The sequence below is a fragment of the Eptesicus fuscus genome, chromosome 25 (genome assembly GCF_027574615.1).
Source record: "Eptesicus fuscus isolate TK198812 chromosome 25, DD_ASM_mEF_20220401, whole genome shotgun sequence".
NCBI classification, from domain to species: Eukaryota; Metazoa; Chordata; class Mammalia; order Chiroptera; family Vespertilionidae; genus Eptesicus; species Eptesicus fuscus.
This window is the reverse complement of record NC_072497.1, coordinates 12679998-12707461: the sequence shown is the minus strand read 5'-3', so window position 1 is coordinate 12707461 and position 27464 is coordinate 12679998. Positions and strand designations below refer to the sequence as shown.

At 54.6% G+C, this 27464-nt stretch overlaps 1 protein-coding gene across 1 annotated transcript in view; it reads left to right on the top strand.

Annotated features, from left to right (window-relative positions):
* Nucleotides 1-27464, top strand: part of GABRG3 (gamma-aminobutyric acid type A receptor subunit gamma3) — a 52919-nt gene that overhangs the window by 21973 nt on the left and 3482 nt on the right. The window contains exons 4-7 of the mRNA XM_054713166.1: nt 9680-9900; nt 12032-12114; nt 24057-24194; nt 26883-27035. Of these exons, the coding sequence (XP_054569141.1) occupies nt 9680-9900; nt 12032-12114; nt 24057-24194; nt 26883-27035 (595 nt within the window). The remainder of the gene's footprint in view (nt 1-9679; nt 9901-12031; nt 12115-24056; nt 24195-26882; nt 27036-27464) is intronic.

The window sequence follows — 27464 nt, the reverse complement described above, 5'->3', positions numbered from 1 at the left end:
GTTTTAAACGGACGACACACGGGCTTCGTTTCCTTCTCATAAGAATCTATCATGTTGTCATGTTGCTGGTGGATAAGATATTTTAAAAAAATGTTATCTCCCTCTTCCAGGAGCTAGGAGGACTGGGAAGGATAGGTCCAGGGACACGGGAGTGTGGGACAGACGTGGGACAGACGGGCGGATCTCAGAAGGAAGAGGGAGAGGGATATTAACCGGGGACTTCTATGTACATATGAATAGCCAGGGACCCACACAGTGTGGTGAGGGCCCGGGTGGGGGGATGGGGCGAGGTGGAGGGGGTCCATGGAGAAAATAAGGGGGTCATCATAATACTTTTAACAATAAAGATAAATTAAAAAAAAAAAAAAAGCAAAACGTTAGGCCCGGCCAGCGTGGCTCAGTCGTTGAGCGTCGACCTATGAACTAAAAGGTCACGGGTTCGATTCCCGGTCAGAGCACGTGCCCCAGTTGTGGGCTCGATGCCCGGTGGGGGGCGTGCAGGAGGCAGCCGACCCATGATTCTCTCTCATCATGGATGTTTCTCTCTCTCTCCCCCTCTTCCTTCCTTTCTCTCTAAAATCAATGAAAACATATTTTTTAAAAAAAACAAACAAAATGAAGGCAGAGTGACTCAGTGGATGCTAATTTCTTGGGTTCAACGTGTCCAGAAAATGAATCTTTTGTAAAAAAGCGATGTTATTTTCAGGGTGGCCTCTCGGGGAGCCACGTCGGGAGGTGGGGGGCCACAGGGAGTCCCACCCGCAGGCACACAGACTGTGGGGCGGAGTTGGGGTCACCCCTACGCCATCGTTGACGGACGTTTCACTCCCAGCCGCCCCGGCGGGTGGCGTTGGGCCTCCGCCGCCGTGTCCCGTCTGGCAGGGTGTCTGTGTGGCCCTGCGTGGGTCACGCCTCCCGGGCGGTGGACAAAGGCTCCCGGCTCCGTGCGGTGTGGGGTCGGCCCGCGCCCCGACCCGCCTGTCCGGGTGGCAGGGGCAGACGCGGACGAGGCTGGTTCCCGTCTTCCTCGCCGAGGCACGCGGTGCCCTCCGCGCGGCGCGACGGCCCCCACTCGGGTCCCAGGGCTGTGGCCCGTTCAGTCCGAGGGCGGCTGGCGCTGGCATGGCGCTCTCTCATCGTGGATGCTTCTGCCGCTCTCTCCCCGCTTCCTTCCTCTCTGAAATCAGTGAAAATACGTTTAAGAAAGAAAAGCACATTCCTCACTTTCTCAGGTGCTGTGCGCTGTTTTGAAACTCGTCCGAGATACTCTTTCTGCCCTTGATTAGCCTGTATAATAAGGAGCTAAGATGCTCAGTCAGTGGTCGGCAAACTCATGAGTCCACAGAGCCAATATCAACAGGACAACGATTGAAATTTCTTTTGAGAGCCAAACTTTTTAAACGTAAACTTCTTCTAACGCCACTTCTTCAGAATAGACTCGCCCAGGCCGTGGTATTTTGTGGAAGAGCCACACTCAAGGGGCCAAAGAGCCGCATGTGGCTCGCGAGCCGCGGTTTGCCGACCACGGTGCTAAGTAGACCGAACAGCAGAATGACCATCCGGACGACCACGAAGCCGGGGCCGCGAGGGCCGAGCCCCTTGCACGGATTTCGTGCATCGGGCCTCCAGTTCATTTATGAAAACCCCTTGGAGGCTGAGGGCTGAGCCCGTGTGCAGGCTAGAATTCGGCACTGTGGGCCCCGCCTGGGAAACGGGCCCCATCCGCCTGCAGGGACGTTGGAGGCCCCGTGCCAAGTGTTCACAAGAGCTTCTGAGAAGTAACTCGGGCCGAGGAGCTGTGATCCGTGACGATCACGCCACGGATCCCATCAGCTCTCTGCTTGGCCTTCAGGCCGCGGACAGACCCCAGAGCACATTCTGCCGGCCGGCGTGGCCCGGGGGTGGAGCGTCAACCTGTGAACCAGGAGGTCACGGTCCGATTCCCGGTCAAGGGCACAGGCCCGGGTTGCGGGCTGGATCCCCAGTGCGGGGCGTGCGGGAGGCGGCCGGTCCACGATGCTCTCTCATCATGGATGTTTCCTCTCTCTCTCTCTCTCTCTCTCTCTCCTCTCTCTCTCTCCCTTCCTCTCTGCAATCAATGAAAAAAAATATATATTGTTTTAAAAAAGCAAAGCCAGTGGTTAATTTTCTAAGGCGCCCTGGCATTTGGAGAGCACCGGGCTGCCATGTGGGGGCACAGTTCGGGGGCCTGGAGTCTCCCCGTGCAAGCAGCCTCCTAGGAGTTAGAGGTGACCAGTGACGGATGTCACTTGTAGAAAGAGGGGTGCCCAGCCCTGACGGTGCTGTTCCCCCTCTGAGGCCGGGAGAGGAGGTTGGAGAGAGAGAGAGAGAGAGCGCGCCCTCTTTTTTACGGCTGCATAGTATTCCGTGGGGTAAACGCAGCACAGCGTTTGAAACATCTGTATGTATTTTCGTGCTTTCACAGGGAGGAAGGGAGAGGGATAGAGAGTCAGAAACATCAGTGAGAGAGAAACATCGATCAGCTGCCTCCTGCACGCCCCCCACTGGGGATCAGGCCCACAACCGAGGTCCATGCCCTTGACCAGAATCGAACCCGGGACCCTCAGTCCGCAGGCCGACGCTCTATCCACCGAGCCAAGCGGCCAGGGCGACGGCCCACGGCTGTTTTATCCGCTCGTCTGCTGATGGGCACGTGGGCCGCTGCCCGGTCTGAGCTACTGTAACGTGTGGGGCTAGGAACACGGGGGGGCACCCCTTCTCTCCGCTTGGCGTTTCGGGGCTCCTTAGGATACGTGCCTGGAAGTGGGGCCCCTGGGTCCAATGGCAGCTCCCTGTTTAAGTTGTTGGGGAAACGCCACGCGGCCTCTCGGAGAAGAAAGGGAGCCGCTGGTCAGGGCTGCGCCGCTGCAGCCTTCCCCGGCCTCCCGCTGTGGGGGCCGCGAACGGGGATTGAAGCGCTCTGCGGTCATTTCCTCGTTAATTAATTCGCCCGCGGGACGGGGCGCCCCTTTTATGGGTTGCTTGACGGACAGAGCCGGTCTGCATTACATCGACGCCTTCCCCGGGGGTGTCGAGGAAAGAGCGATCTAATTATCTAGACGTTGCAAAACAGATTAAAAACTATTTTTCCTGCTGCAGCTAAGGTCCTCCCCACTTCCTCCACGGATGGAAGTCCCAGCTGGGGCACGGCGAGGGGCGAGGACGGCGCTCGCTTGCTCACCCGCGGTTCATACGCGTTTCTCAGGCAAAATCCAGGGTTCCTCCCAGCAGAGGAGGAAGCCGGGCGCCTCGGACGGACGTCGCGTTGGGCCTCTCACGACGCAGGTTTTTAAAACGTGAGAATTACCTGCGGGAAGCGAGAACGGTTTTCGGTCCCCCGGGGGACGCGGGAACCCCGCGGCTCGATGGTAACCATCGTGCTGCGTCCCGGCGGACAAACCCCCGTCGTGTCCTTCGTTCTGGCCTCGAACTGGTGAGGGGTGCCCCCCCCCCCCACGGGGAAGGCGCGTGGAGGGCAGATGTTTCTTCAGACGTGAAACAGCGCCGTCAAGTCACCGTCAGTCTGATTTCTATTGAACTCCGGTAACCTGTGACGGGACTCCGGGGCGGGGGGATGGGGGAAACTGAGGCAGGAAAATCAGGACAAGGCCAGACGGTGGGAGTGGTGTGCAGCCGGCCTGCGTGGAACGAAGCACTGTCTCCCCAGCCAAGGGCGCTCGCCACCAGAGGGAAAGGCCTCCCCAGGAGAGAATGCAGAAGGGGGCGGGGGGAAGGGGGAAGAGGGAGTCACTTTCGCTCCCGTAGCAGAGAAGCCAGCCGTCCCGGGCTCGGCTAGATGTATAGGCGTGCTTGCTTCGGCTTTTCTATGGACGTGCGAGCTTGAGTCGCGTTCATAAATCAGCTTTCGCAGCGCAGTCAAGGTCTCTCGCATACTAGCGAGTTCGTTTCTCTGAGAAGACAAGGGTCGAGGTTGGGACCCTCGCCCGCTAGCGCAGGGGGCTGCCCTGTCCAGTCCCACCGCCCCGTGTCGGGGAGAGGCGCCCTAACAAACCTCCCTGGCCGAGACTCGGGGAGGCGAGTGTGGTCCGAGCAGCCGTCCACCCATCCTCGGGTCCTGCGCCCAGACAGCCGAGGGGCCGTCCTGCCTGTCCCTGCTTGAGCCCCTTCGGCAGAGACAGGGTGGGATCCCGTACGAGAGGCGATGCCAACAGTGCCAGCCGTCGGCGAGGGCAGCGGGTAGAGGTTAGCTCCGCCCTGGCTGGTGTGGCTCAGTAGTCAGAGCCCCCGCCTCTGCACCAAAGGGTCTCGGGTTCAGCTCCTGGTCGAGGGCACGTGGCTGGGCTGCAGGTTCGATCCCGGGCCCCCAGTCAGGGCGTGTGCAGGGGACGTCTGATCGGCGTGTCCCTCTCACATCAATGTTTCTCTCCCTCCCTCCCTCCCTCCCTCCTTCCCTTCCACTCTCTGCAAAAATCAATGGAAAAAATATACTTGGGGAGGATTAACCATAAATAAATAAGTAAGTAAATCATGTAAAAGGATGTCAGGTGAAAACGAAGGGGCGATGAGTGAAATACGGACGTGGGCTAATGGTGTATCCACACAGGTCCGTTAGCGGTAGCAGGTGTACCGACCGTGGAAGTAAGCTGGGAATCGTCGCAAACACTGGGTGGAGGGTGCAGAGTTCTGTGAGTCTGAAACCGCCCTTACGGGTTCGATGATGACGAAAATAAGTAACGAGACGCGAACGCTGCCTTTACAGTTTGGTGAGCTGCAGGTTGAAATAGGGTAACCTGGCCCTCGTTACCTCCTTATTTTTCTTTCTTTCTTTTTTTAAAAATATATTTTATTGATTATTTTCAGAGAGGAAGGGAGAAGGATAGAGAGTCAGAAACATCGATGAGAGAGAAACATCGATCAGCTGCCTCCTGCACACTCCCCTACTGGGGATGTGCCCGAAACCAAGGTACATGCCCTGGACCGGAATCGAACCTGGGACCCTTGAGTCCGCAGGCCGACGCTCTACCCACTGAGCCACACCGGTCAGGGCGGATTAAAGTTAAAAAATGGAGCCGTTCTTACGGCAGCAGACCCGAGAGGCACGGCTGTGGGTCCCGGGGGCTTTCTGGCTCTCCGTGTACCTTTGGGCATCACTTATACCCTGAGGGCGTGATCGTAACGTGACGACGGAGGAGGACGGGTCTCCGCGCGCCGTGTGCGAATGAGTGCGGGCGCCGTGCCCGGGAAACGCGCTCGCTCGACCTTGGCTTTGGTGCTCAGCGTCAGCCGTTACAGCCATTCCCCCGCCCCCCCCACCTTGTCGTCGAATCTCCGTGAGGCCCGTCCACCCGGCGGCCGATGTGCTTGCCTCACGGCGGAACCCGGGACGCGGCCCGTTCCAGGAGGCCCTGGCGGACGGACAGCGGTCCCCGGAGCACCCGTGCCTCGTCCCTCGGTGAACATTCCGAACGTTGTCCCCAAGCGTGCGAGTTCCTTCCAGGTGACCGGAGGAGCACGCCCGTGTGCGTCTGGGGAAGCGTGGCCTCACTTCATTCCGCCGCACACACGGACCTCCCTCCGCGCTCCTGGGACAGCCGGCCCCGAGGGACGGGCCTGTACGCCTCGTTCTGTGTTGTCCTCCGTTACGCCTAATGAATCGGCCTAAGGGTTAGACCACGTGCGTGCGTGTGTGTGTGTGTGTGTGTGTGTGTGTGTGTGTGTGAGAGAGAGAGAGAGAGAGAGAGAGAGAGAGAGAGAGAGAGGGGAGGTGCGTGGTGCCTCCAGGTAGCTGGCAGCTCCCAGGTGGAGGCCGGTGCCCGCCGGGATGAGAGCAGTGACCCGGCCCTGATTATCTCCTGGATCATAATCGAGTCTGTCGCCGGAAATCGGGGCTGTGTCCTGGTGGGCAGAGATGGGAGCGGAGCGGGGACGGGAGAGCAGGTCTGCGGGCTGTTACTATAGCGACCAGGATGCAGACTCCGTCTGTCACAGCAGCAAACAGAAGTGCTTTCAGACCAGGGACAAAGGGAAGGTAAAGCGGGACTGTTTCCATAGCAACAGGGAGGCCATCTCCTGCCAGGGGCCGGTGACGCGTGCCCCCCCCCCTTATAATACTGATATCAGTTCATTATTTTATTGATTTAAATATATTTTTATTGATTTCAGAGAGGAAGGGAGAGGGGGAGAGAGAGACAGGAACATCCATGATGAGAGAGGATCATCCATCGGCTGCCTCCCGCACGCCCCCTACTGGGGATCGAGCCCGCAACCCGGGCACGTGCCCTTGACTGGAATTGGACCCGGGACCCTTCAGTCCGCAGGCCGACGCTCTATCCACCGAGCCAGACCGGCGAGGGCCGGTCCATAACTTTAAGGAGTGGAAATACAGAAAACCTTCCCCCTGAACTAAGGGCTGGAAGCGTACGGCACAGAAACACAGTCCAAACTCGGTTCTCGAACGCCTCCCATCGCCAGCAATTAGGCTCTCCACCAAGTTGCTCATGGGAAAAAATGTCTCCGTTTTTTCAAACAAAACTTCAGTTCTCAACCTGGCACCCCTTCCAGGCTGATGGCATCACCCGGCACGAAGCCCCTCTGGGGTCCCAAGCGAAGGAGAGCACGGGGCAGGTTCCCTGGGGAGCCGTGGGGTGCCTCCCGCTCAGGTGGGGGACACGGCTGCGCAGCGGTAGGAGGAGGTTCCGGACGCGTGCAGGGAGATCTGCGCGGGGTTGCCTCAGGGGTTCCCGGCGTGGGCACGCCCCACAGGGGGCAGTTTGATGTTTAAGGGGGGCAACTCGCGAAGGCGCTATTCACCGTGCACGTTTTGCATTTCTTAGGGTTCGAGGGGCCCAGACGGTCTACACATACATAGGGCGACATATTTATGCATTTCAGTTCTCTGTGACATGTTTTGAAACTTCATTTGCTGTTTTATCACTTCACATTATTATTATTATGACTAGAGGCCCGGTACATGAACATTCACGCACTGGAGGGGGCGTCCCTCAGCCCGGCCTGCCCCCTCTTACAGTCCGGGAGCCCTCAGGGGCCGGAGGCGACCGGCGATCAGGGGAAGGCAACGCCCCCATCACACCTCTGCTGCTGCCACTGCCGGCAGCACAAGCCTCGGCCGGCCCTGGTTACCTGAGCCTCGGGCGGCCCTGGGCAGCCGGTATCCGAGGCTTGCCTGCGCTTCGGGCCGGCCCTGCGGGTCTGGGGGGCTGAGGGTGGGTCCGGCCGCACCACGCACCTGCCAGCCCTCCCTCCCCCCGGCGGGGCTGAAAGGACTGGGGGACTCGGGCGGAGCTGAGGGGACTACGTGCCGCCATCTTGTGGCTATGGGCGCTGCCATCTTTGTGATGGTGTGATGGTCAATTTGCATATTCCCTCTTTATTAGATAGGATATTTTTGAATAATTCCTTAGTGATTTCTTCCGCAGCACGTCCACTGTCCTTTCGTTCTTTTATTTTTCTCCCTGAAGCCATGTTCTTGGGAAGCTTGTGTAGACCAAGTTCATGGCCTTGTCGGCTTCCTCCCCGTGAACAGGAGTTCCCTTTGTGAATAGTAAGAGTTCTGTGGGGAGGGGGGGAGGCATGAGGATGTTAGAGACGCTCGGGGGGGCGTGGCCGGAACCAGGCGGGATGCACACAGGTGTGGCGATGTGGCCATGGGCGTGTTCCGCTGGAGGGAGAAGGGCGGAAGGCGCGTGGAGGGGAAGATGGGAGAGCCGGGCTGTTCACGCTCGTGTGCAATGACGTGTGCCCTCCCTCACGCGGCCGTTTGGGGAGCCGCCACCCTGTCCCGGGGACTGTGTCTTTAAGCACCTGGAGTGCCTCGGTCGTTTAAACGGACAGGAAAGCCCTGTCCGTGGTGCTGCATGCTCCAGGGAACCCACGGACCACACGGCCGGGAAAGATAGCACAGGAGAACCGCACGTGCACGCCCTTGTGTGTGTGCGCGGCGCACGGCGCCACGACATAACGCGACGGAGCCGGACGAGGGGCTGATTTCCGAGGCGGCTGGGCGGGCTGAGCTCCTGCGAGGACGCCGAGCCCGCCCTGCAGGCCGGAGAGGAGGCACCGGAGGTCCAGGGGGGCCTGTAAAACCTGCAAACGCCGGGGGGTGCAGCTCCCAGCGTCCGCGGTGGAGGAGGCGTGCGGGGAGATGTCACGGCGTGGGCGTGGGCGAGCGCCAGCACAGCCGCCGTATGTGCCGATCATCAGGAATGCAGCGTGAACTCTGCAAGTCGGCGCCGTTTCAGAGCCGTTTCGCAGACAAGGCGCGTGCTAAAACGAGCCCTCCTTCCTGGCTGCTTCCCGCGTCTTTCCCCGCGTCTCCCGTTCTTTCCCATCCGGGCCCACAAGACCTCCCATTTCAGTGATGCTGGAGGAGCTTCTGGAATCCGGAGAACCAAAATTCGGGGGGCGGGGAGGGGCGACTTCCTTTCCCTTTTTTAGTTTTTGTTGTTCCTCCTCGCCCGAGGCTGTTTTTTCCATTGATTTTTTTTAGAGAGAGTGGAAGGGAGGGAGAAGGGGGGGAGAGAGAGGGAGAGAGAGGAGCATCGATGTGTGAGAGACCCATCAGCTGGTTGCCTCCCGCCAGCACTCCCGACTGGGGGTGGAACTTTTGCGGCCCAGGTACGTGCCCTTGGCCGGGAATCGAACCCGCGACCCTTTGGTGCGAAGGCCGGTGCTCTGACCACGGAGACCCCCGGCCGGGGCACCTCCTTCCTGTGCTGGCGCCGTGTTCCTGGAGCTGAAGCCCGCATTCCCCTCTCCCGGGCCCCCCTCCCCGGGCCGCGGACAGGAACGTGTGTGACAGAGCCCCACATTTCCGGCTACAGGTCCATCAAAGAGAACTCCAAAAATTAAAATAAAAAAAAAGTACTGGGTAGGTTGCCGAAAGGAGAGAGGTCAAGAAAATGACCCCCTGAAAGATGGCTGTTGCCCTAGCCAGTTTGGTTGGGGCTCATGCAGGAGGCAGCCAATCGATGTTTCTCTCCGTCTCTCCCTCTCTCTTCCACTCTCTTTGAGAAATCAACGGAAAAATACCCTGGGAGTGGGGGTGGGGAGCAATGGGGCGATAAGGACACATATGTAATAATCGGTAAAGAAGAAATTAAAAAAATATATCCTTGCCCTGACCGGTGTGGCTCAGTGGATAGAGCGTCGGCCTGCGGACTGAAGGGTCCCAGGTTCGATTCCGGTCAAGGGCATGTACCTTGGTTGCAGGCACATCCCCAGTAGGGAGTGTGTAGGAGGCAGCTGATCGATGTTTCTCTCTCATCGATGTTCCTAACTCTCTATCTCTCTCCCTTCCTCTCTGTAAAAAATCAATAAAATATATTTTTAAAAAACATCCTTGGGTGAGGATTAACAAAAAAAAAAGAAAGAAAATGACCCCATAAAAAATGATTCTGTAGCCCAGCTGGTGTGGCTCAGTGGTTGAGCGTCGACCTACGAACCAGGAGGTCACGGTTATATTACCCATCAGGGCACCTGCCCCGGTTGCGGGTTCGATCCCCAGTAGGGGGCGTGCAGGAGGCAGCCGATCAGTGATTCTCTCCCATCACGGATGTTTCTCTCTCTCTCCCTCTCCCTTCCTCTCTGAAATCAATTTAAAAAATATTATGTTTTTTTTTTTTTAAAAAAAGAGGAAACCCGCTAACAGGACCACCGCCCGCCCCTTGCTCTGTTCCAGGAATACCAGATCGACATATTTTTCGCTCAGACCTGGACGGACAGCCGCCTGCGCTTCAACAGCACGATGAAGATCCTGACCCTCAACAGCAACATGGTGGGGCTCATCTGGATCCCCGACACCATCTTCCGCAACTCGAAGACGGCCGAGGCCCACTGGATCACCACGCCCAACCAGCTGCTGCGCATCTGGAGCGACGGCAAGATCCTCTACACGCTCAGGCGAGCCAGACGCCGGGCCGGCGGGGGGCGGCGGGGGGGGGGGGCCGGGTAGGGACGGGAACCCCCTTTCTCCGCTCCGTGGGGTCTCTCCGTCCATTGTCCACGCCGAGGGCGCGATGCCTGGGAAGTCCGCCCGCCCGGATGCCCGGGTGTGAAAATAAAGGCACACAGCGTGGCTCAGCGGCTGAGCGTCGACCTAGGAACCAGGAGGTCAGGGTTCGATGCCCGGTCAGGGCACAGGCCCGGGGTTGTGGGCTCGATCCCCAGTGTGGGGTGTGCAGGAGGCGGCCGGTCCATGATTCTCTCTCTCTTCTCTCTCTCTCTCTCCTCCTCTCCCTTCCTCTCTGAAATCAATAAAAATATATTTAAAAAAATACTGCCCTGACCGGTTTGGCTCAGTGGATAGAGCGTCGGCCTGTGGACTGAAGGGTCCTGGGTTCGATTCCAGTCAAGGGCGTGTACCTTGGTTTCGGGCACATCCCCAGTGAGGGGTGTGCAGGAGGCAGCCCATCCATGATATTCTCTCTCTCTCTCTCTCTCTCTCTCTCTCTCTCTCTGCTCTCCCTTCCTATCTGAAATCTAAGAATATATTTTTTAAAAATAAATAAATGTCACCTTTAACAAAAAGTAAAAGAAAAGAAAGGCACAGGTGGTCGGCCATGAGCGAAGGGTGTTCCTCATCAGATTCCATTTCTGCTGGAAGTGGGCCGTGGAAATGAGCGATAATCTATTTAACCCGCGGGTCCACTTAGCCGGGAACAGGAAGATGTGCTAATTAACACATGTAATTAGAGCCAATTAACAAACTCGAGATCACAAGGGGGCGGGGGGGGGGGGGGCAGGTGAGACAGCCGAGAGGGTGTTCCCCGATGCGTCCCTCCTGCAAACACGGCCGCCCCGTCACGCGTGCTCCGGGGGCAGGGACGGCCTCCCAGAGACCTGGTTGTGGGGGAGAGAAGCCGGGCTTCAGAGCAGCCTGATCGGTGCACGCTGCCACATGCCACAGCCGTGCCTGCACCTAAGCCAGCCTTCCTGCCCCCCCCCCCCCGCCCCCGCCCCCCGAGCGTGAGGAGGGAACGGGACCTTCGGAGCCCTGCCCGCCCTGAACCCCCGGCCTCACCCTGCTCTCCCAGATTCCCCCTCTCGCTTTGGCTGCATGGTCTCTCTCTCTCTCCCTTCCTCTCTCTCACTCTCTCCCCCTCTCTCTTTGATCAATGCTCACCGAGGATATTTCTTCCGAAGATATATTCCCATTGTTTTCTAGAGGGAGTGGAAGGGGAAGGGAGAAGGGAGAGAGAGAGAAACATCGATGTGAGAGAGACACATCGGTCAGTTGCCTCCTGCACCGGGGCTGCGGAACCTTGATCCGAAGCCCCATGCCTGTGGCCGGGAATCAGACTGGTGTCCCTCTGACCGACCCTCTCACCACGGAGCCAGGGCTCTTTATGTCATTTCTCTGGTTCGATGGGTCTTTATTGATTTCAGAGAGAGGCAGGGAGAGAGGGAGACGTCCGTGACGAGAGAGCACCATCCATCGGCTGCCTCCTGCACGCCCCCTACTGGGGATCGAGCCCACAACCCAGGCGTGTGCCCTGACCGGGAATTGAACCATGACCTCCTGGTTCATAGGTGGACGCTCAACCACTGGGCCACATGGTCCGGGCAATAAAAACATACTTTTTAAAAAAGCAATACAAAATGACACTACACCGCCCTCTCCAGCTTGGCTCAGTGGATAGAGTGTCAGCCTGCAGACTGAAGGGTCCCGGGTTCGATTCCTGTCAAGGGCACAGGCCCGGGTTTCGGGCTCGATCCCCAGTAGGGGGCATGCAAGAGGCAGCCGATCCATGGTTCTCTCTCATCATTGATGTCTCTCTCTCTCTCTCTCCCTCCCTTCCTCTCTGAAATCAATAAAAAAATATATGTTTTTTATTTTTTATTTATTTTTTATTTTTTTAAATATTTTTTAAATATATATTTTTAAAAAGCAATACAAAACGACACGACACCAAAACAACCCCATGATGCCACAGAATGGATGGTGCCCCGCCCTGTTCCCCCACCACACACACACTGTGACTCTGCTGGGTTCTGGCTGGCTGACCTTGACAGTGACCTTGGCTCCCCGCAGGCTCACCATCAATGCCGAGTGCCAGCTGCAGCTGCACCACTTCCCCATGGACGAGCACTCCTGCCCGCTGATCTTCTCCAGCTGTGAGTACCCCCCGTGCCCCGTGCCCCGCGAAGGAATGCCTCCCTGTCTGAGCGTCTGGCGACGGTCACGGGACGCGTTAGAGCGTCGCCGAGCAACCAGACAGAACAGATGACAGTCTGGTTTTGGCCACCGGGGCGTTTTCACCGTAGGAGCCCCCGTCTCAAAACAGGCGCGTCGATACAGCGTGTGCAACTCAGCCTTTCCTCGCAGCAGTGACGGGTTTGCACATGGGGCGGGGGGGGGGGGGGGGGGGCGTTCTGCTGTTGTTTCACCAACACCCTTATGCGAATGGGCTGTTTTGCATATTATTTGGAATCACACACAACGTCCGTGCTCCCCGGCCGCCCCGGCCCGGCACCTGTGCGCGTCCCCGATCTGGAGGCTGTCCGAGAACCCGGCCCTCTGGGTGCTCCGAGGAGGCTGTCTGAGGCCGGCACGGTCGGCTGAACCACTGGCCTTCGGACCTGGCTGGCTCGGCTCCGTGCTTGGAGCGTCGGCCTGCGGACCGAAGGGTCCCGGGTTTGGTTCCCGGTCCGGGCACGTGCCCGGGTTGTGGGCTCGATCCCCAGTGTGGGGCGTGCAGGAGGCAGCCGATCCGTGATTCCCTCTCATCTTTGATGTTTCTCTCTCTCCCTCTCCCCCTCCCTTCCTCTCTGAAATCAACAACAAAAAAAATACATTTTAAAAAATTGAAAAGAAAAGGTTTTCTGGCCAAAACATAATAATTTAAAAAGAAATGGTTGGCCTTTGGTGCCCGGCTCAACCTCCAGCCCCCATCTCCTCTCCAGAGGTCACGGGGATGGAACTCCAGCCCCGACCCTCCCCTCCCCCGCCTGGTTCCCTTGGCAACCAGCCCCCATCCCGCTCGCTCTCCCAGGGCGGCCTTCTTCGCGTAACAAAGGCTTTCCGGCCGGCCCTGGTCACAGCCCAGGGTTTTAAGAGCTCTGCGCCAGGAAAGGGACGAAGGCCAAATATATAGTTTTAATTATATATCATTAGCCTCGGAGCGGGAAAGAGCAGAGCCGGTAATCACCGGAGGGCAGCCGGCTCCCTCCGTGGTGCTGGGCCCCGAAGCCCCCCTCGTGCGCCCGGGGGGTCCAGCGTGGACAGCGCCGTGTCTGTCTCGCTGGGTCTGTGGCCGGCTGCCTCCTCCTCTGGCCCCGCCTCTCAGGTCTGCGCTGGGAGAGACCTGGCTGGGAACCCTGCCCGGGGGCTGTGTCCCGACCACGACCACGAAGAAGGGTCCTTCTCAACGATAAAAAGACAAATCCGGCCGGCGTGGCTCCGTGGCTGAGCGTCGACCTAGGAACCCCGGTCAGGGCACATCCCCGGGTTGCGGGCTTGATCCCCAGTGTGGGCGTGCGGGAGGCAGCCAATCCGTGGTTCTCTCTCATCATTGATGTTTCTATCTCTCTCTCTCCTCTCCCTTCCTCTCTGAAATCAATAAAAATATCTTTTTTTAAAAGGAAGTATACTAGACACGGAGTTTTACGGTGATACAATACATAATAGTTCAGGCTTGACTTCTGGGAACAATTAATTGGAAAACAAAATGTTCTTTGCTCGGGAGGCGGGGGGGTGGGGGGGGTTGTAGGGAGCCATTAGAGCTGGCCTCCTAGCAATTCTGTTTGTGATGCTCATTCTCGTGGTGAGACACTCGGACATAAACCCCACCTCCCCCTGGGCGATCCCGTTCAGTTCTCCATTCCTCTGAAACACAGCGGTCAGCCCGGCCGGCGTGAGCATGGACCTGTGGACCCGGAGGCCACGGTGTGATTCCCGTCACGCACATTCCCTGGGTTTCAGGCTCCATCTCCAGTGTGGAGTGTGCAGAAGGCAGCCGGTCCATGATTCTCTCTCCTCATTGATGCTTCTCTCTCTCTCTCTCCTCTCTCTCTCTCTCTGAAATCAATAAAAAAAATATATATTAAAAAAACAAACAAAAACCACGCCTGGGTAAAAGGTGTATTCTTTTTTTTTTTAACAGGAGGACGTGTCCTTCTAATTCTTACATTTTATTTTAATTACTTTTTATTGATTTCAGGGAGGAAGAGAGAGGGGGAGGGAGAGAGAAACATCAGTGATGAGAGAGAATCATGGATCGGCTGCCTCCTGTATGCCCCCTACTGGGGGTCGAGCCTGCAACCCAGGCATGTGCCCTTGACCAGGGATCGAACCGGGGACCCTTCAGTCTCCAGGCTGACGCTCTGTCCACTGAGCCACACCAGCTGGGGCCACCCAGGCATGGTTTTGTATGATTTCGTATGATGCGTTGGGTCCTTGGGAAATACTGGTTCCCAGACTTGGGCCGATCACCCCCATGTCTCCCGGTTTCACTGAGGCAGTGTTGGTTAATGTTTTCACCGCCCCCACGAGAACGGTATGCCGAGAAGTGGGAGATGATTGAGCTCCCGAGGGTGACACGCGTTTCCTAAAATTTTAATTTCCACTTGGGATATCAAATTTTAGTCTCGGCCACAAATACACACTGTCAGTTACCTCCTGGGAGCGACAGATCCCACTCATTTCCAAGAAAATGCCTGCCGAGCACCCAAGTATGAAAATCACCGTCATTTTCCAGTTATTCGCAGAAACGCTGTTTCCCGGGAGAAGTTGTGCCCGCCAGCACCCTGGATTCGAGGTGGATTGTGGAGGGAGGTTTTAGACTCTTTCTGAACCCTTTCTGGGAGCCACTCTGCTGCAGGGGGCGTTCTCCCCACTCTAGGAAATGCTGTTCCCCGGAAATCAAGGTCCGTGGGAATGGGAGCGGGCGTGCCGAGAGAGGGGGGGTGGCAGCCAAGCCACAGCCAGTCGTGGGGCCACCGGAAGAGGGGCGTCCTCGCGGGGCCTGTCGGAGCGGCAGGTCTGCCGGGAGCTCCTTACCCCGTGATCCCTGCGGGGTCCCCTGCGGTCCAGACGGGAAAACAGCCTGTGATAAGCCGCACACGGGCGGCCATTTAAAGAATCCGAGCCCTGGCCAGTGTCGATCAGTGGTTAGCGTCGCCCCCGCGCATCAAAGGGTTGTGGGTTCGATTCCGACCAACGGCACGTTACCTGGGTTGCAGGTTCGATCCCCGGCCCTTGTTGGGGGCGTGTGCTGGAGGCAACCCATCGATGTGTCACATCAATGCTATTCTCTCTCTCTCCCCCCACCCTCCATCCCTTACACTCTCTCTAAAAAGCAATGGAGCCCTGGCCTGGTAGCTCAGGTGGTTAGAGTTATCGTCCCCGATACCCCAAGGTTGTGGGTTCGATCCCTGGTCAAGGCCCGTGCAAGAATCAACCGAGGAATGAGTAAGTGGGTAGAACAACAAATAGATGTCTGTCTGTCTCTCTAAAAAAATCAATCAAAAAAATTGAAAAAAAAAAAAAAAAAGCAAGGGAAAAAATATCCTCGGGTAAGGATTCGCTAAAAAAAAAAAAAAAAAAAAAGTACTGCATAAGAAAAGTATTCCTTCCACCTCACAGTGTGCAATCCCCAGAGGAGGGCTTTGTTTTTCTTTCTCTTTTTTTATTTTGAATTTTACATATTTTTATTGGTTTCAGAGCAGAAGGGAGAGGGAGAGAGATAGAAACATCAGTGATGAGAGAGAATCATGGATCAGCTGCCTCCTGCACGCTCCCTTCTAGGGATCGAGCCCGCAACCGGGGCATGTGCCCTGCGTGGAAATCGAACCTGTGACCTCCTGGTTCCTAGGTCGACACTCAACCACTGAGCCTTGCCGGCCGGGCAAGAGCTGCCTGGTTTAAAATGCTGCATCATCAGAAATAAAAGTATTTGTTGTCACCGTTAGACCGCCCTCCGGGCCTTGTTTTTAACTTTTATTTTTGGGGGGTGTGGTATGTTCAGTTGTAACCAGATTTTACTATTTTCCCACAGTGGCCTGTAATTAAAACTTAATGAGAAGAGATGTGTTTTATTTAGTTATTTATGTTTGCAAATCATCCGAGTCAGTACAAAACAAAAGCCAGGATAAACAGTGCAATTATATACCAGCTCCGGGGCATTGTAATATTATAAACTTGCCTTTGAAACCGAGGAAACAAACATTGGGGATCTGTTCCCCGTGATTCAAGATGTGATAAAACAGCTCTGCCGGTGTGGCTCCGTGGTTGAGCGTCACCAGGAGGTCACTGTTCGGTTTCCGGGTCGGGGCACGCGCCCGGGGTTGTGGGCAGGACCCCCCGCGTGGCGCCAGCAGGAAGCAGCTGATCCGTGATTCTCTCTCATCATTGGTGTTTCTCTCTCTCCCTTCCACTCCCTCTAAAAAAAAAAAAAATCAATAAAAAACATATTTTTAAAAAATAGGTCTGCAACTCCCTGGCGGTGAGTTAAACATCGATCTCTTTTAGCCGATGGAAGAAGATGAAGGTAAATTCCTTTCAGGAAAGAGGAATCTTACGCTTTGGCTACTGTTATATCCTTCCTTGTAGTCCGTGGTAAGGATGCTGGTGGTAGCTAGCTAGCAACAAAAATCGCGTGCCAGCACCATGGACAGTTCACGCTGCCTGAGGTCCCAGGCTGGCTGCCTGTGGGTGCCCAGGCAGGCCATCAGGGCGCCGTGAGTCTGTGGCTTCCACTCCCCTTTCTTGCTCTCCGGCCAGCCGGTGTCTTTTTGAGGAAAAGCAAAGACCCCGAGGGAAATTATCTGTTTTGCAAATCTCAGTTCCATAAAACCAATTACCATGAATGTGTTCTCTCACAAATATGTTCTTAAATATGTTTGTATTGATTTCACAGAGAGGGAGGGAGAGAGAGAGACAGAGAGAGAGACAGACAGACATCAATGATGACAGAGAATCATGGGTCGGCTGCCTCCTGCACATCTCCTACTGGGGATTGAGCCTGCAACCCGGGCCTGTGCCCTGACCGGGAATCCAACCTCCTGGTTCATAGGTCGACACTCAACCACTGAGCCATACCGGCCGGGAGTCATTTCACAAATATAAATATTTTATGGTTTGTTTAGAAAAAGCAAATCCTGATACATATATCAAAGTATGACGTTGCTATCTTAAAAGACTAGAATGAAAACATGTGGTGGGGAGAGTGAAGTGTAATAACGGGAAGTCGTTTGGATCGGGAAAGAGCAAAAGAATATTCTGGCTCTTCAGACACACGCACAGCGAGGAGAGTCTCCGCACACCGCCCTGCAGTGTGAGCCCCAATGGGTTTTAAGCCCACACTGTTCAGCTTTAATTGCCTTAGTTATGTTTTATTAAGCCAATAACGACCTACAGTATTGCACAAAATTATATTCAAATATTAACTCAGCTTCAGACTTCTATCTGGGTGCATTTTATAGGAGATGTGTCATTGTTATTGGGCTCGATTCTTATTTTAGGAAAAAAGCAATTGCCAAAATAATACCAGAATATTAGATAGGGGCTGATTTTCCTCTCTCTCTCTCTCTCTCTCTCTCTCTCTCGTTTTATTAAGACCCAGTGCGAGCACGCCCCCATTGGGGATCGAGTCTGCAACCTGGGCATGTGCCCTGACTGGGAATCAAACCGTGACCTCCTGGTTCATGGTCGATGCTGAACCCCCGAGCCACACCGGCCGGGCTTGAATATGTTTTCTTAAATATATTTTGTTGATTTTTTACAGAGAGGAAGAGAGAGGGATAGAGAGTTAGAAACATCGATGAGAGAGAAACATCGATCAGCTGCCTCCTGCACCACCCCCACTGGGGATGTGCCCACAACCAAGGTGCATGCCCTTGACCAGAATCGAACCCGGGACCCTTCAATCTGCAGGCCGACGCTCTATCCACTGAGCCACACCAGCCGAGCTTGAATATGTTTTTAAGTGAAGAAGAGAGTCCTGTCTTTTAAACAGATTGTACTCATTCCCTTGAAAAAAAACTACCACCGTATCTGTGTCCGCCTTCGTGACAATCATCGGCCAGAAGGCCGAAGCCTGAGGAGGAGGAATGTTCACGCTGTCAGGGATTTTTTTTAAATAGCTAGTAATCCCGTATTCCACTGGCATTTTTTTTTTTTTTTAATAATGGTGCAGATCAAGGGCCAGGCTTCAGAAAGAAGAAAAACAGGCAGTGGTGGAATTCCAGGCATCAACTGTCGTGCCACATTGAAGTATTGACATTCAAACGAATTCCCCTTCCAACCTCTTACTTCACCCTCTAACCAAAGGGGGAAAATGTGGGCGCGATGGGGTTTCTGAACGCGGTGATGATGGACCGTGCCACGCAGGTCCCTTTCTCTCCAGACAAACCTCAGCTAATGGCCCGAATCGTTCAGGGAGCGCACGAGACGTCGGTGACGTAAGGAGCCACGTTCAGGGAAAGGGACGGTCCCAGGGAGATGGCCCTTCGGGGCGGGCCTTCTTCCGAGGGCTAAGGAGCAAAGGCGACGACTGGAACCCGGGGCGCTCTCTCCCCTGGGCACCGGAACAGAAACGCATCCCAGGAGCAAGGATGAGCGTCCCACCGTCCGTCCCTCCCAGACCCTGCAGCCCAGCAGCAGATCCTGCCAACCCTGAGCTCATCCCCAGGGGTTGTCTCATCTGACCCACCTTCTCGATTATGATGTTCTCTTTCGAGCTCTTAGATGTCAGCTAGGGAGCATTCTTTTAAAACGTATTTGTATTCATTTCAGAGAGGAAGGGGGAGGGGGAGAGAGATAGAAACATCAGTGATGAGAGAGAATCATTGACTGGCTGCCTCCTGCACGCCCTCCTACTGGGGGTCGAGCCCACAGCCCGGGCGTGTACCCCTGACTGGAATCGAACCCAGTACCCTTCAGTCCGCAGGCTGACGCACTATCCACTGAGCCAAACTGGCTAGGGCTTGCTTTCTTTTAGAATTCACTTCCTCTTTCTTGTTTCTAGCCCGCTGTTAGAATTCAGGAGATCAGGGAGTAAACTCCTCAAAATACTTTAAAAAAACAACCAGCAGCCCCGCCGATGTGGCTCTGTGGTTGAGCGTCGCCCAATGAACCAGGAGGTCACAGTTCGATTCCCGGTTAGGGTACATGCCAGGGTTGCTGGCTCGATCCCTAGTAGGGGGCAGGCAGGAGGCAGCTGATCAGTGATTCTCATCATTGATGTTTCTCTCTCTCTCAAAATCAGTAAAATATATATATTATTTAAAAATCTGGAATGGCTGTGCCCCCAGCTGTTTGCAGAATCCACTGTCAATTCCTATGCACGTACTCCTATCGGGACGCCAAAGATGTTTACAGGTTTTCATACTCAAGGACTTGGAGTCAATGAAAGATGAGCAGGCGTAGAAGGGGGAAAATACAAGAAATGGCAAACAAGAGGAAAGCAGAAAATAGATTCCACAAGGGGTTTAGGGAACGCACTTCTCCAGCAGACAGCCAGAGAGCTCCCCCTGTCATGTTCGAATCATTAAAATATAAGCGATAGAGATTCAGCAGTGGGCTGGAGACCAGAAAGAGAAAGCAAATTCTAAAAGAAAAAGAGAATGCTCCGTAACGGACATTTAAGCGCTCTAAAGAGATCGTCGTAAACTAGAAGGTAGGTCGGAATAAAACAACCAAAATGAAATACTGCAAAGCTGAAGGGCAGCGAGGGGATAATAACCCAAGCAGAGGTGGAGACTGCGCCGTGCGGGGCGGGGGAGCCCAACACGTGTATAATTGGAGCCGGAACGGAAGAGGAAGAAAATGAGACAGCTAAAATTTGAAGACCTAAGAGCTAAGGAAAATTTTAAACTGATGAGAGACCTCCAATCAAAAATTCAAAAAACCCATCTGAACTCCAGTCGGGATGAATAAGAAAGTGATTAAAAAAAAAAAAAAGGACTTGAAACACATCAAGGTAATCAGCTGAAAAATCAGACTAAACAGAAAAACATCTTAACAACCCCAGAGCAAAAACACTCATTTTCTTCAAAAGGGCAGCCGTTGGATCGAGAGCCAGAGCTAACTTCTCAGCTGAGAAGATGGAATCTAGGAGACCATGGAGTGAACTCCTCAAAGTGATTTAAAAAAATGACCAACAGCCCACCCGGCGTGGCTCAGGGGTTGGGCATCACCCAATGAACCAGGAGGTCGCAGTTCGATTCCCGGTCAGGGCACATGCCTGGGTTTAGGGGCCATGCAGGAGGCAGCCAATCAGTGATTCTCTCTCATCACTGATATTTCTCTCTCTCCCTACCTCTCAAAAACATCAATAAAATATGTGTTGTTTTTAAAAAGTAGTAAAAATTAAAGTGGTTTTTTTCCCCCCATATTTGCTACTCCCAGTTCAACCTGGGCATGTCCAGTCACAAACGATATGATTTGCATTTTGAACCATAATCTCCCCGTAGGGTAATCATTCTTTGCTTTTCTGTTTATTGCCAGTCGCTGTGGAAATGAGTGACATTCATTGCCCAGTTATTGTTAATGTTTTATCTAAATTTGTTTTGTATAATTTATTCCGTTCAAGTCCAGGCAGCTAAACAGAGTGAAAAGATGCCTAAATTCCTTGGGAGCAGACAGCAAATGAGGCGATAAATAGATTATAAATCGTAATTCATTTATTTAAACAACGTTTAGCAGATGATAATGGACACTTACAGGAAATGTGTCATTTCAGTAATTTGGGTTTAAAGTATTGTCCAGTGAGCCCGGCCGGTGTGGCTCAGTGGTTGAGCGGTGACCTGTGAGCCCGGAGGTCACGGTTTGATTCCCCATCAGGCACATGCCCGGACTGCGGGCTCGATCCCAGTTGGAGGCGTGCAGGAGGCAGCAGATCGATGATTCTCTCTCATCATTGATGTTTCTTTCTCTCCTTCTCTCTTCTGAAATCAATAAAAATATATTTAAAAAACAAATAAAAAAGGATTGTCGCTTCGGGACTCAGTTTGACCCTTAGGGACTAGGTTCACCTCTGAGGGTCTGGGCTGGCTCTTCTGAGCTAGGCTGGCTCTCAGGGTCTGGGCTGGCTCTCAGGGTCTGGGCTGGCTCTCAGGGTCTGGGCTGGCTCTTCTGAGCTAGGCTGGCTCTCAGGGTCTGGGCTGGCTCTCAGGGTCTGGGCTGGCTCTCGGAATGAATGTCAGCCTTTGGGACTTGATCCGGCTCTTAGTTCTTGGCTGGGCTATCCGGGCTCGGCTACACCTTTCAGGGCTAGGCCCGGCTCTTAGGAATGAGGGTCATGCATTTGGGACCTGCTTTAGCTCTTAGGGTTATGCTTGGCTCTTCCGGGCGAGGCTCAGACCTTTGGGGCTCGGCCCGGCTGAGGATCGGAGGGTGGGCTCCGAGGCTCCGAGGCAAGGCTGGACCGCGGCCAGCTCCCGTGTTTAAGGCCGTCACGCTGTGTTGGCAGAGGCAGAAAAATAAAGTGGTAAAAAACAAAGCACGGCCACCGAAGCCCTGGCTGGTGTGGCTCCGCTGCCTGGATCGTCATCTCGTGCACCCGAAGGTCGCGGGTTCGATTCCTGGTCAGGGCTTATACCCAGGTTGCGGGTTCGATCCCCCCGTCAGGGTCCGTGTGGGGGAGCGACCAACCGATGTTTCTCTCTCACATGGATGTTTCTCTCTCTCTCTCTCCCTCCTCTCTCTCTCAATCGATAACACTTTTAAAATAATAAAAAATAAAGCCTTGTCCATGCAGTAATTAGCAAGTCTGCCATGGCATCCTATGTTCATCTTCCACATCTCCAAGCTGTTCACATTTAAGGCAAAAACTAGAGGGGAAGACCTTGACCCGGCGGAAGCCTGTCCGTTGGGGGACGGGCCGTCTACCTCACTGCCGTGCAGAGCTCGTGACAGGGTTTCCAGTTTGCAGGAGGAACGCACCGCCACGCCACGGGGACGCCGTGTTTGTGTCAAAGGGAAAGCGATCGCCGTGCGTGTGCCAGCAGCAGCAGTGAGCTGTCCCCCACGCTCCGCGGAGCAGAGCCGCGGCCTTATCTCCGGAGTGTGGTGCGGGTGTAAATCGCATTCTGGCAGATAACTTAAGTGCGTGTTTAACTCTTATACATAATTGGGTCCTTATCTTTAAAAAAAATGCATTCAGATCGGGATGTACGTTGTGGCTGGTTTAAGACAGAGAGAGGCCCCGAGGGGAGTGAGCATGTGCCTCCCAGCTGCCGACAGAATAGAGTTATTTCCTCCTCCAAGGCGGTAATTTTGCACGTTCGCCTAAATAAAGATGTCCTCTTTTCAGTCTTCCCCACCGCTATTTTTTTTTTATTTTTGCTGGTGGGAAGAATGAGATGCCAATTTTTTTTCCCATACTCCTATTTTGCTTCTGAATATATCCCGTTAATTAATGTTCGCGTTTAGAAGGACTCATTTGAATAAAGCCTCCGCCAGGCATCTTTTAGGTGTCTGGTTAATTCTAGAAAATTCTGTTTGCGTGCATGAAATGGGCAAGGCGGTTTCCCTGGGAAATGTTACTGCTCGGAATCATGCTTGTTATTGTTTTTTTATTTTATTTTATTTTATTTTATTGATTTCAGAGAGTAAGGGAGAGGGAGAGGAGAGAGAGAGAGAGCGCGAAACATCAATGCTGAGAGGCGATCACGGATGGGCTGCCTCCTGCACGCCCCCTACTGGGGATCGAGCCCCCAACCCCGGGCGTGTGCCCTTTGACCGGAATCGAACCTGGGACCCTTCCGTCCGTGGGCCGACGCTCTATCCACTGAGCCACACCGGCGAGGGCCTCCCGTGTAATTTTTAAGCAGAAGCGATGGGAACCAGCGCCTTTGTCTTGTTCCTGGGGTGGGAGCCTTCCGTGTTCCCCACGCGCCTCCCGGGGCGCCGGGGCTCTCCTTGGTGGAGACCCCTCGTCCGACTGAGGGGCGCCTCCCGTTCCGTGTGGGCTGATGCTGGTCACGGAGGGGTGTTTGTTGGCTGGCTGTTCTGTTCCTGACGCCGACGAGGCCGCCCTGCCCTCTCTGTCCTTCCTGTCTGTGGGCGTTGTGCGACCTGGTGGGTGCCGGTGTATGGCTCTCCCCTCGGGGTGTTCTCACTGCCCTGGCCGTGTCCTCCCAGGCTCTTTCCCTGCCTACGGGCGTCCGGTGTCGTTTCCAGATGCGGGCGAATTCCCTCCCGCCCCCCTTGCGTCTCTGTGCGTCTCTACTTCCATCCCCCCGTGGCTGGAGAACGTACGTTTGGGTGGTTTCCGTCGCTTTAACTCCACGTGGGGTTTGCTTTGTGTGTCCTCGTACCTGGCTCATTCTGGGAGGTGCTCCCTCTGGCCTGGAGGAGATGGTGTGTTCTTGCTATGGTTCAGGGGTGATCTCTACAGACGTCTGTTCGTTGAATGAACATCTTAAAATAACAGAGATCGAGCCCGGCCGGCGTGGCTCAGGGGTTGAGCATCGTCCCATGCACCAGGAGGTTGCCGGTTCGATGCCCGGTCAGGGCACACGCCCGGGTTGCGGGCTCGATCCCCAGGGTGGAGCGTGCAGGAGGGGGCTGATCCATGATTCTCCCTCATCATTGCTGTTTCTGTCTCTCTCTGCCTCTCCCTTCCTCTCTCGGAAATCAATTTTAAAAAAAGTATATATATTGCTTTTAAAAAGATGAAAATAAATCTGCCTTTCCGGAGACCTGGGTGGTCTCATTCTGGGGAACAGTGGACAGTGTGATGGGCGGGTCTGGGCCAGGCAGTTAGCTCTCGGTGTCTGGGAGCTGGTGAGACCCTGACCCCCAGTCTCGGGGGTCAGCGACAGCTTGGCTCTCCACGGGGAAAGAAATCAAGACAGCAGGACAGCGCCTGCGTGCCGTGTCCACACAGCTGCCGGCCCGGCCAGTGGCTGGGAACCTCTTGCTGATCAGGAAGCTCTTCAGCCGGTGGCCCCTTTCCATTCATTTTTTGGGGTGTCTATGCGTTCAGGGGAATGTAGAGAGCAAGGAGGCCCTACGAGTGTAATACGGGAAGTGGTCGGAATGACAAGTTTGACCGTCGTGTTTTGTAAAACCCACATCTTCCAGTGTGTCCATACTTGTTCCGTGTTTTCAGACGGCTACCCCAAAGAGGAGATGATTTATAGATGGAGGAAGAACTCCGTGGAGACGGCTAACCAGAAATCCTGGCGGCTTTACCAGTTTGACTTCATGGGCCTCAGAAACACCACGGAAACCCTGACCACATCTGCAGGTAGGAATAAGCAGGAAACGGTGTGGCTCTCTAAAAAAAAAATCAGTGGGACCTGGCCGTGCGGCCCAGGGGTGGAGCGTCCAGCCACGAACCAGGAGGTCCCGGTTCGACTCCCGGTCAGGGCACATGCCCGGGTTGCGGGCTCGATCCCCAGCAGAGGGCGTGCCGGAGGCAACCGATGAATGGTTCTCATCATTGATGTTTCTCCCTCTCCCTTCCTCCTTGAAATCAATAACAAATATATATTTTTAAATCAATGGAAAAGCCATCCTTGCGTAAGGATTAACGAAACAAAATAAAACATTATATTTATACTAGAGGCCCGGTGCATGAAATTTGTGCACGGGGTTGGGGGTCCCTCAGCCTGGCCTGCACCCTCTCCAATGTGGGATCCCTTGGGGGATGTCCTACTGCCGGTTTAGGGACTGCTGGCTCCTAACCGCTTACCTGCCTGCCTGCCTGCCTGCCTGCCTCTTCGCCCCTAACCACTCTGCCTGCCTGTCTGATCACCCCTAACTGCTCTCCCCTGCTGGCCTGATCGCCCCTAACTGCTCTCCCCTGCCGGCCTGATCGCACCTAACCGCCTCTGCCTCAGCCCCCGCCATTGTGGCTTTGTCCGGAAGGAGGTCCGGTCTAATTAGCATATTACCCTTTTATTAGTATAGGTATATATTATGCTATCCTTCATGTACTTCCTGGGGAGGGAGAATTGTGGGATTTGCAGATTGACTTTCTGAGTTAAGTAGCCCACTCCATCAGCTGTTAGCATTTCATTCGACGTGACATGCCTCACCGGGGTGCTCTGGTGAGATTTATATCTTGAGTGCGAAGAGAAGTGCACGTTTAAAATAGCTCCAGTAGAAGGAGCTCTGAAAGTGGTTTCTTCTTGGCGGTTTGTCATATTTTGCCTGAGTGCAGTCTGGGTAATACATCAGTCTGGGTGTTCGAGTCAGGATTTTAAAAATAGTGGCAGTGTCTTTTTGTTCATAAGACCGAGCGAAGAGCCTCTCAGACCCACTGTGAGTCACCCTCCTCTAACGCAGACAGGAGGTGCGGGAAAAACACTGCTCGGCTGAATGAACTGCTCATCCACCAAGAAAATCGAGGTTCTGTGATGCCAATCACATCTGACTATGTCTGCTCTTTTAAAATCAGTTCTCATGAATTATTCCTGCAGAGCAAAATTATTGCCCGCCCGGCCGGTGTGGCTCAGCGGGTTGAGCATCCACCTAGGAACCAGGAGGTCACGGTTCGATTCCGGTCAAGGGCACATGCCCAGGTGGCCGGCTCGAACCCCAGGAGGGGGCGTGCAGGAGGCAGCCGATCAGTAATTCTGTCTCATCATGGATGTTTCTATTTCTCTGTCTCCCTCTGCCTTCCTCTCTCTGAAATCAATAAAAACATATATTTTTTAAAATACGTGCATTTTTTAGTTGCAGATTCCTCCTCCTCTCCCTCTCCGCCCCCCCCCCCCCCCCCCCGCCCCTCTGCATTCTCTTGTGTGAAGGAGAGATTTTAATTCTTTGTTCTCAAGTTAAGGTCTTGCTACATATAGCCTGCAAAGCTTTTTGGCTTTTTTTTTTAAAAAAAAATACATATTTTTATTGATTTCAGAGAGGAAGGGAGAGGGAGAGAGAGAAACATCAATGATGAGAGAGAATCATGGATCAGCTGCCTCCTGCACGCCCCCTACTGGGGATCAAGCCCGCAACCAGGGCATGTGCCCTTGACCCGAATCGAACCCGGGACCCTTCAGTCCGCAGGCTGACACTCTACCCACTGAGCCAAACCGGCCAGGGCTTTTGGGCTTTCATTTCCCTGCCTCGGTTTCCCTGTTCCACTCGTACCGGAACTCTCCTAGCTTTTGATTGTCCTACAACAGCAGCTCCAAGGTCAGGTCCTAGAACCTGGCCTACAGCCCCTCTCACTCTCATCCCCACAGTGGGACGTCGCCGGGGAGGGGTCTGCTCTGGGGAGGGGTCTGCTGAGCCTGCTCTCCTGGGTCGGGAAAGAGACGGCGTTGCCGGATTAGCCGAGAAGGACGGTGCCTCGCGCGCGGGCATGGTCCCTCCGTTTCATCTCACTCGGCTCAGGAGCCTGCCACGCGCTGTGCGCCTCTGTTGGGTGTTCCACGGGGGCTGCGTGTATTCCTGCCGGGGTGATTTATTCTCTTTGGTGTTCCTGTCTCCTGTTTGTTTTTCTGCTTCGTTCTTTATTGAAATTTTATGTAAAAATTAATAGGCTTTTAATATCACCCATCACTCAGTCACGTCCCCCCCAGGAAATGAGGTCCCTGGGCATGCCACCGACGTAGGAACATATTTGTGTTCTCTGATTGCTTTGGTTTAATCACTCCGATTCCTTTGTGCCGGAATGCTCATTTGCTTGCAATCTGAAATGGCTTTTGGGACGTGATCTCGAAATGGAAGTTTCTGTCAGCCACCCTGAAGATGGCTGCCGCAGACCGCGGCCTCCTGAAGAAGAAGAAGAAGAAGAAGAAGAAGAAGAAGAAGAAGAAGAAGAAGCAGCAAAGGCATGGATCAGGAAAGGCGTCGTTTTCCTGAGTTCAGTGCCGCTTCCCTGTCCGCCGTCGTGCGTGAAAATGGAGCCTTCAGCACGGTCTCCGCGATCCGCGTCTGGTTTCCGGGCCCGAGGACGTGGCCTTACTGGCGACGGTGTGTGTTGCAGGCGATTATGTCCTCATGACCATCTACTTCGAGCTGAGCCGGAGGATGGGCTACTTCACCATCCAGACGTACATCCCCTGCATCCTGACGGTGGTCTTGTCCTGGGTGTCCTTCTGGATCAAGAAAGACGCCACCCCAGCAAGGACAGCACTCGGTGAGCATCACCCAACCACCCCCCCCCTCCCTCTCTCTCTCTCACACACACACACACACTTTCTCTCTCTCTCTCTCTCCTCTCTCTCTCTGTCTCTGTCTCTCTCTCTCTCTCACACACACACACACTCTCTCTCTCTCTCTCTCTCTCTCTCTCTCTCTCTCTCTCCCCTCCATGTCACGGCATTCTCACACAGGTGTGTTCAGAAAAGACTTGGAGGGAAAGAGAGCTCGCGTACCATTGGCCTCCTCTGAGGGCTGCCTGAACTGCGCTTACGTTCTTCTCGGTAGCCAGGGGAGATGACTCTTTCCGACAGCAGAGTTCCACGTGGGCTCCTTCAGTGGCGTTGGGGTTAGGAAGTCAAAAAAGACCTTTAGTGTGGACCCACGTGCACGGAATGGCCCAGGTCAGGCCAGCCCTCGGTGTTGT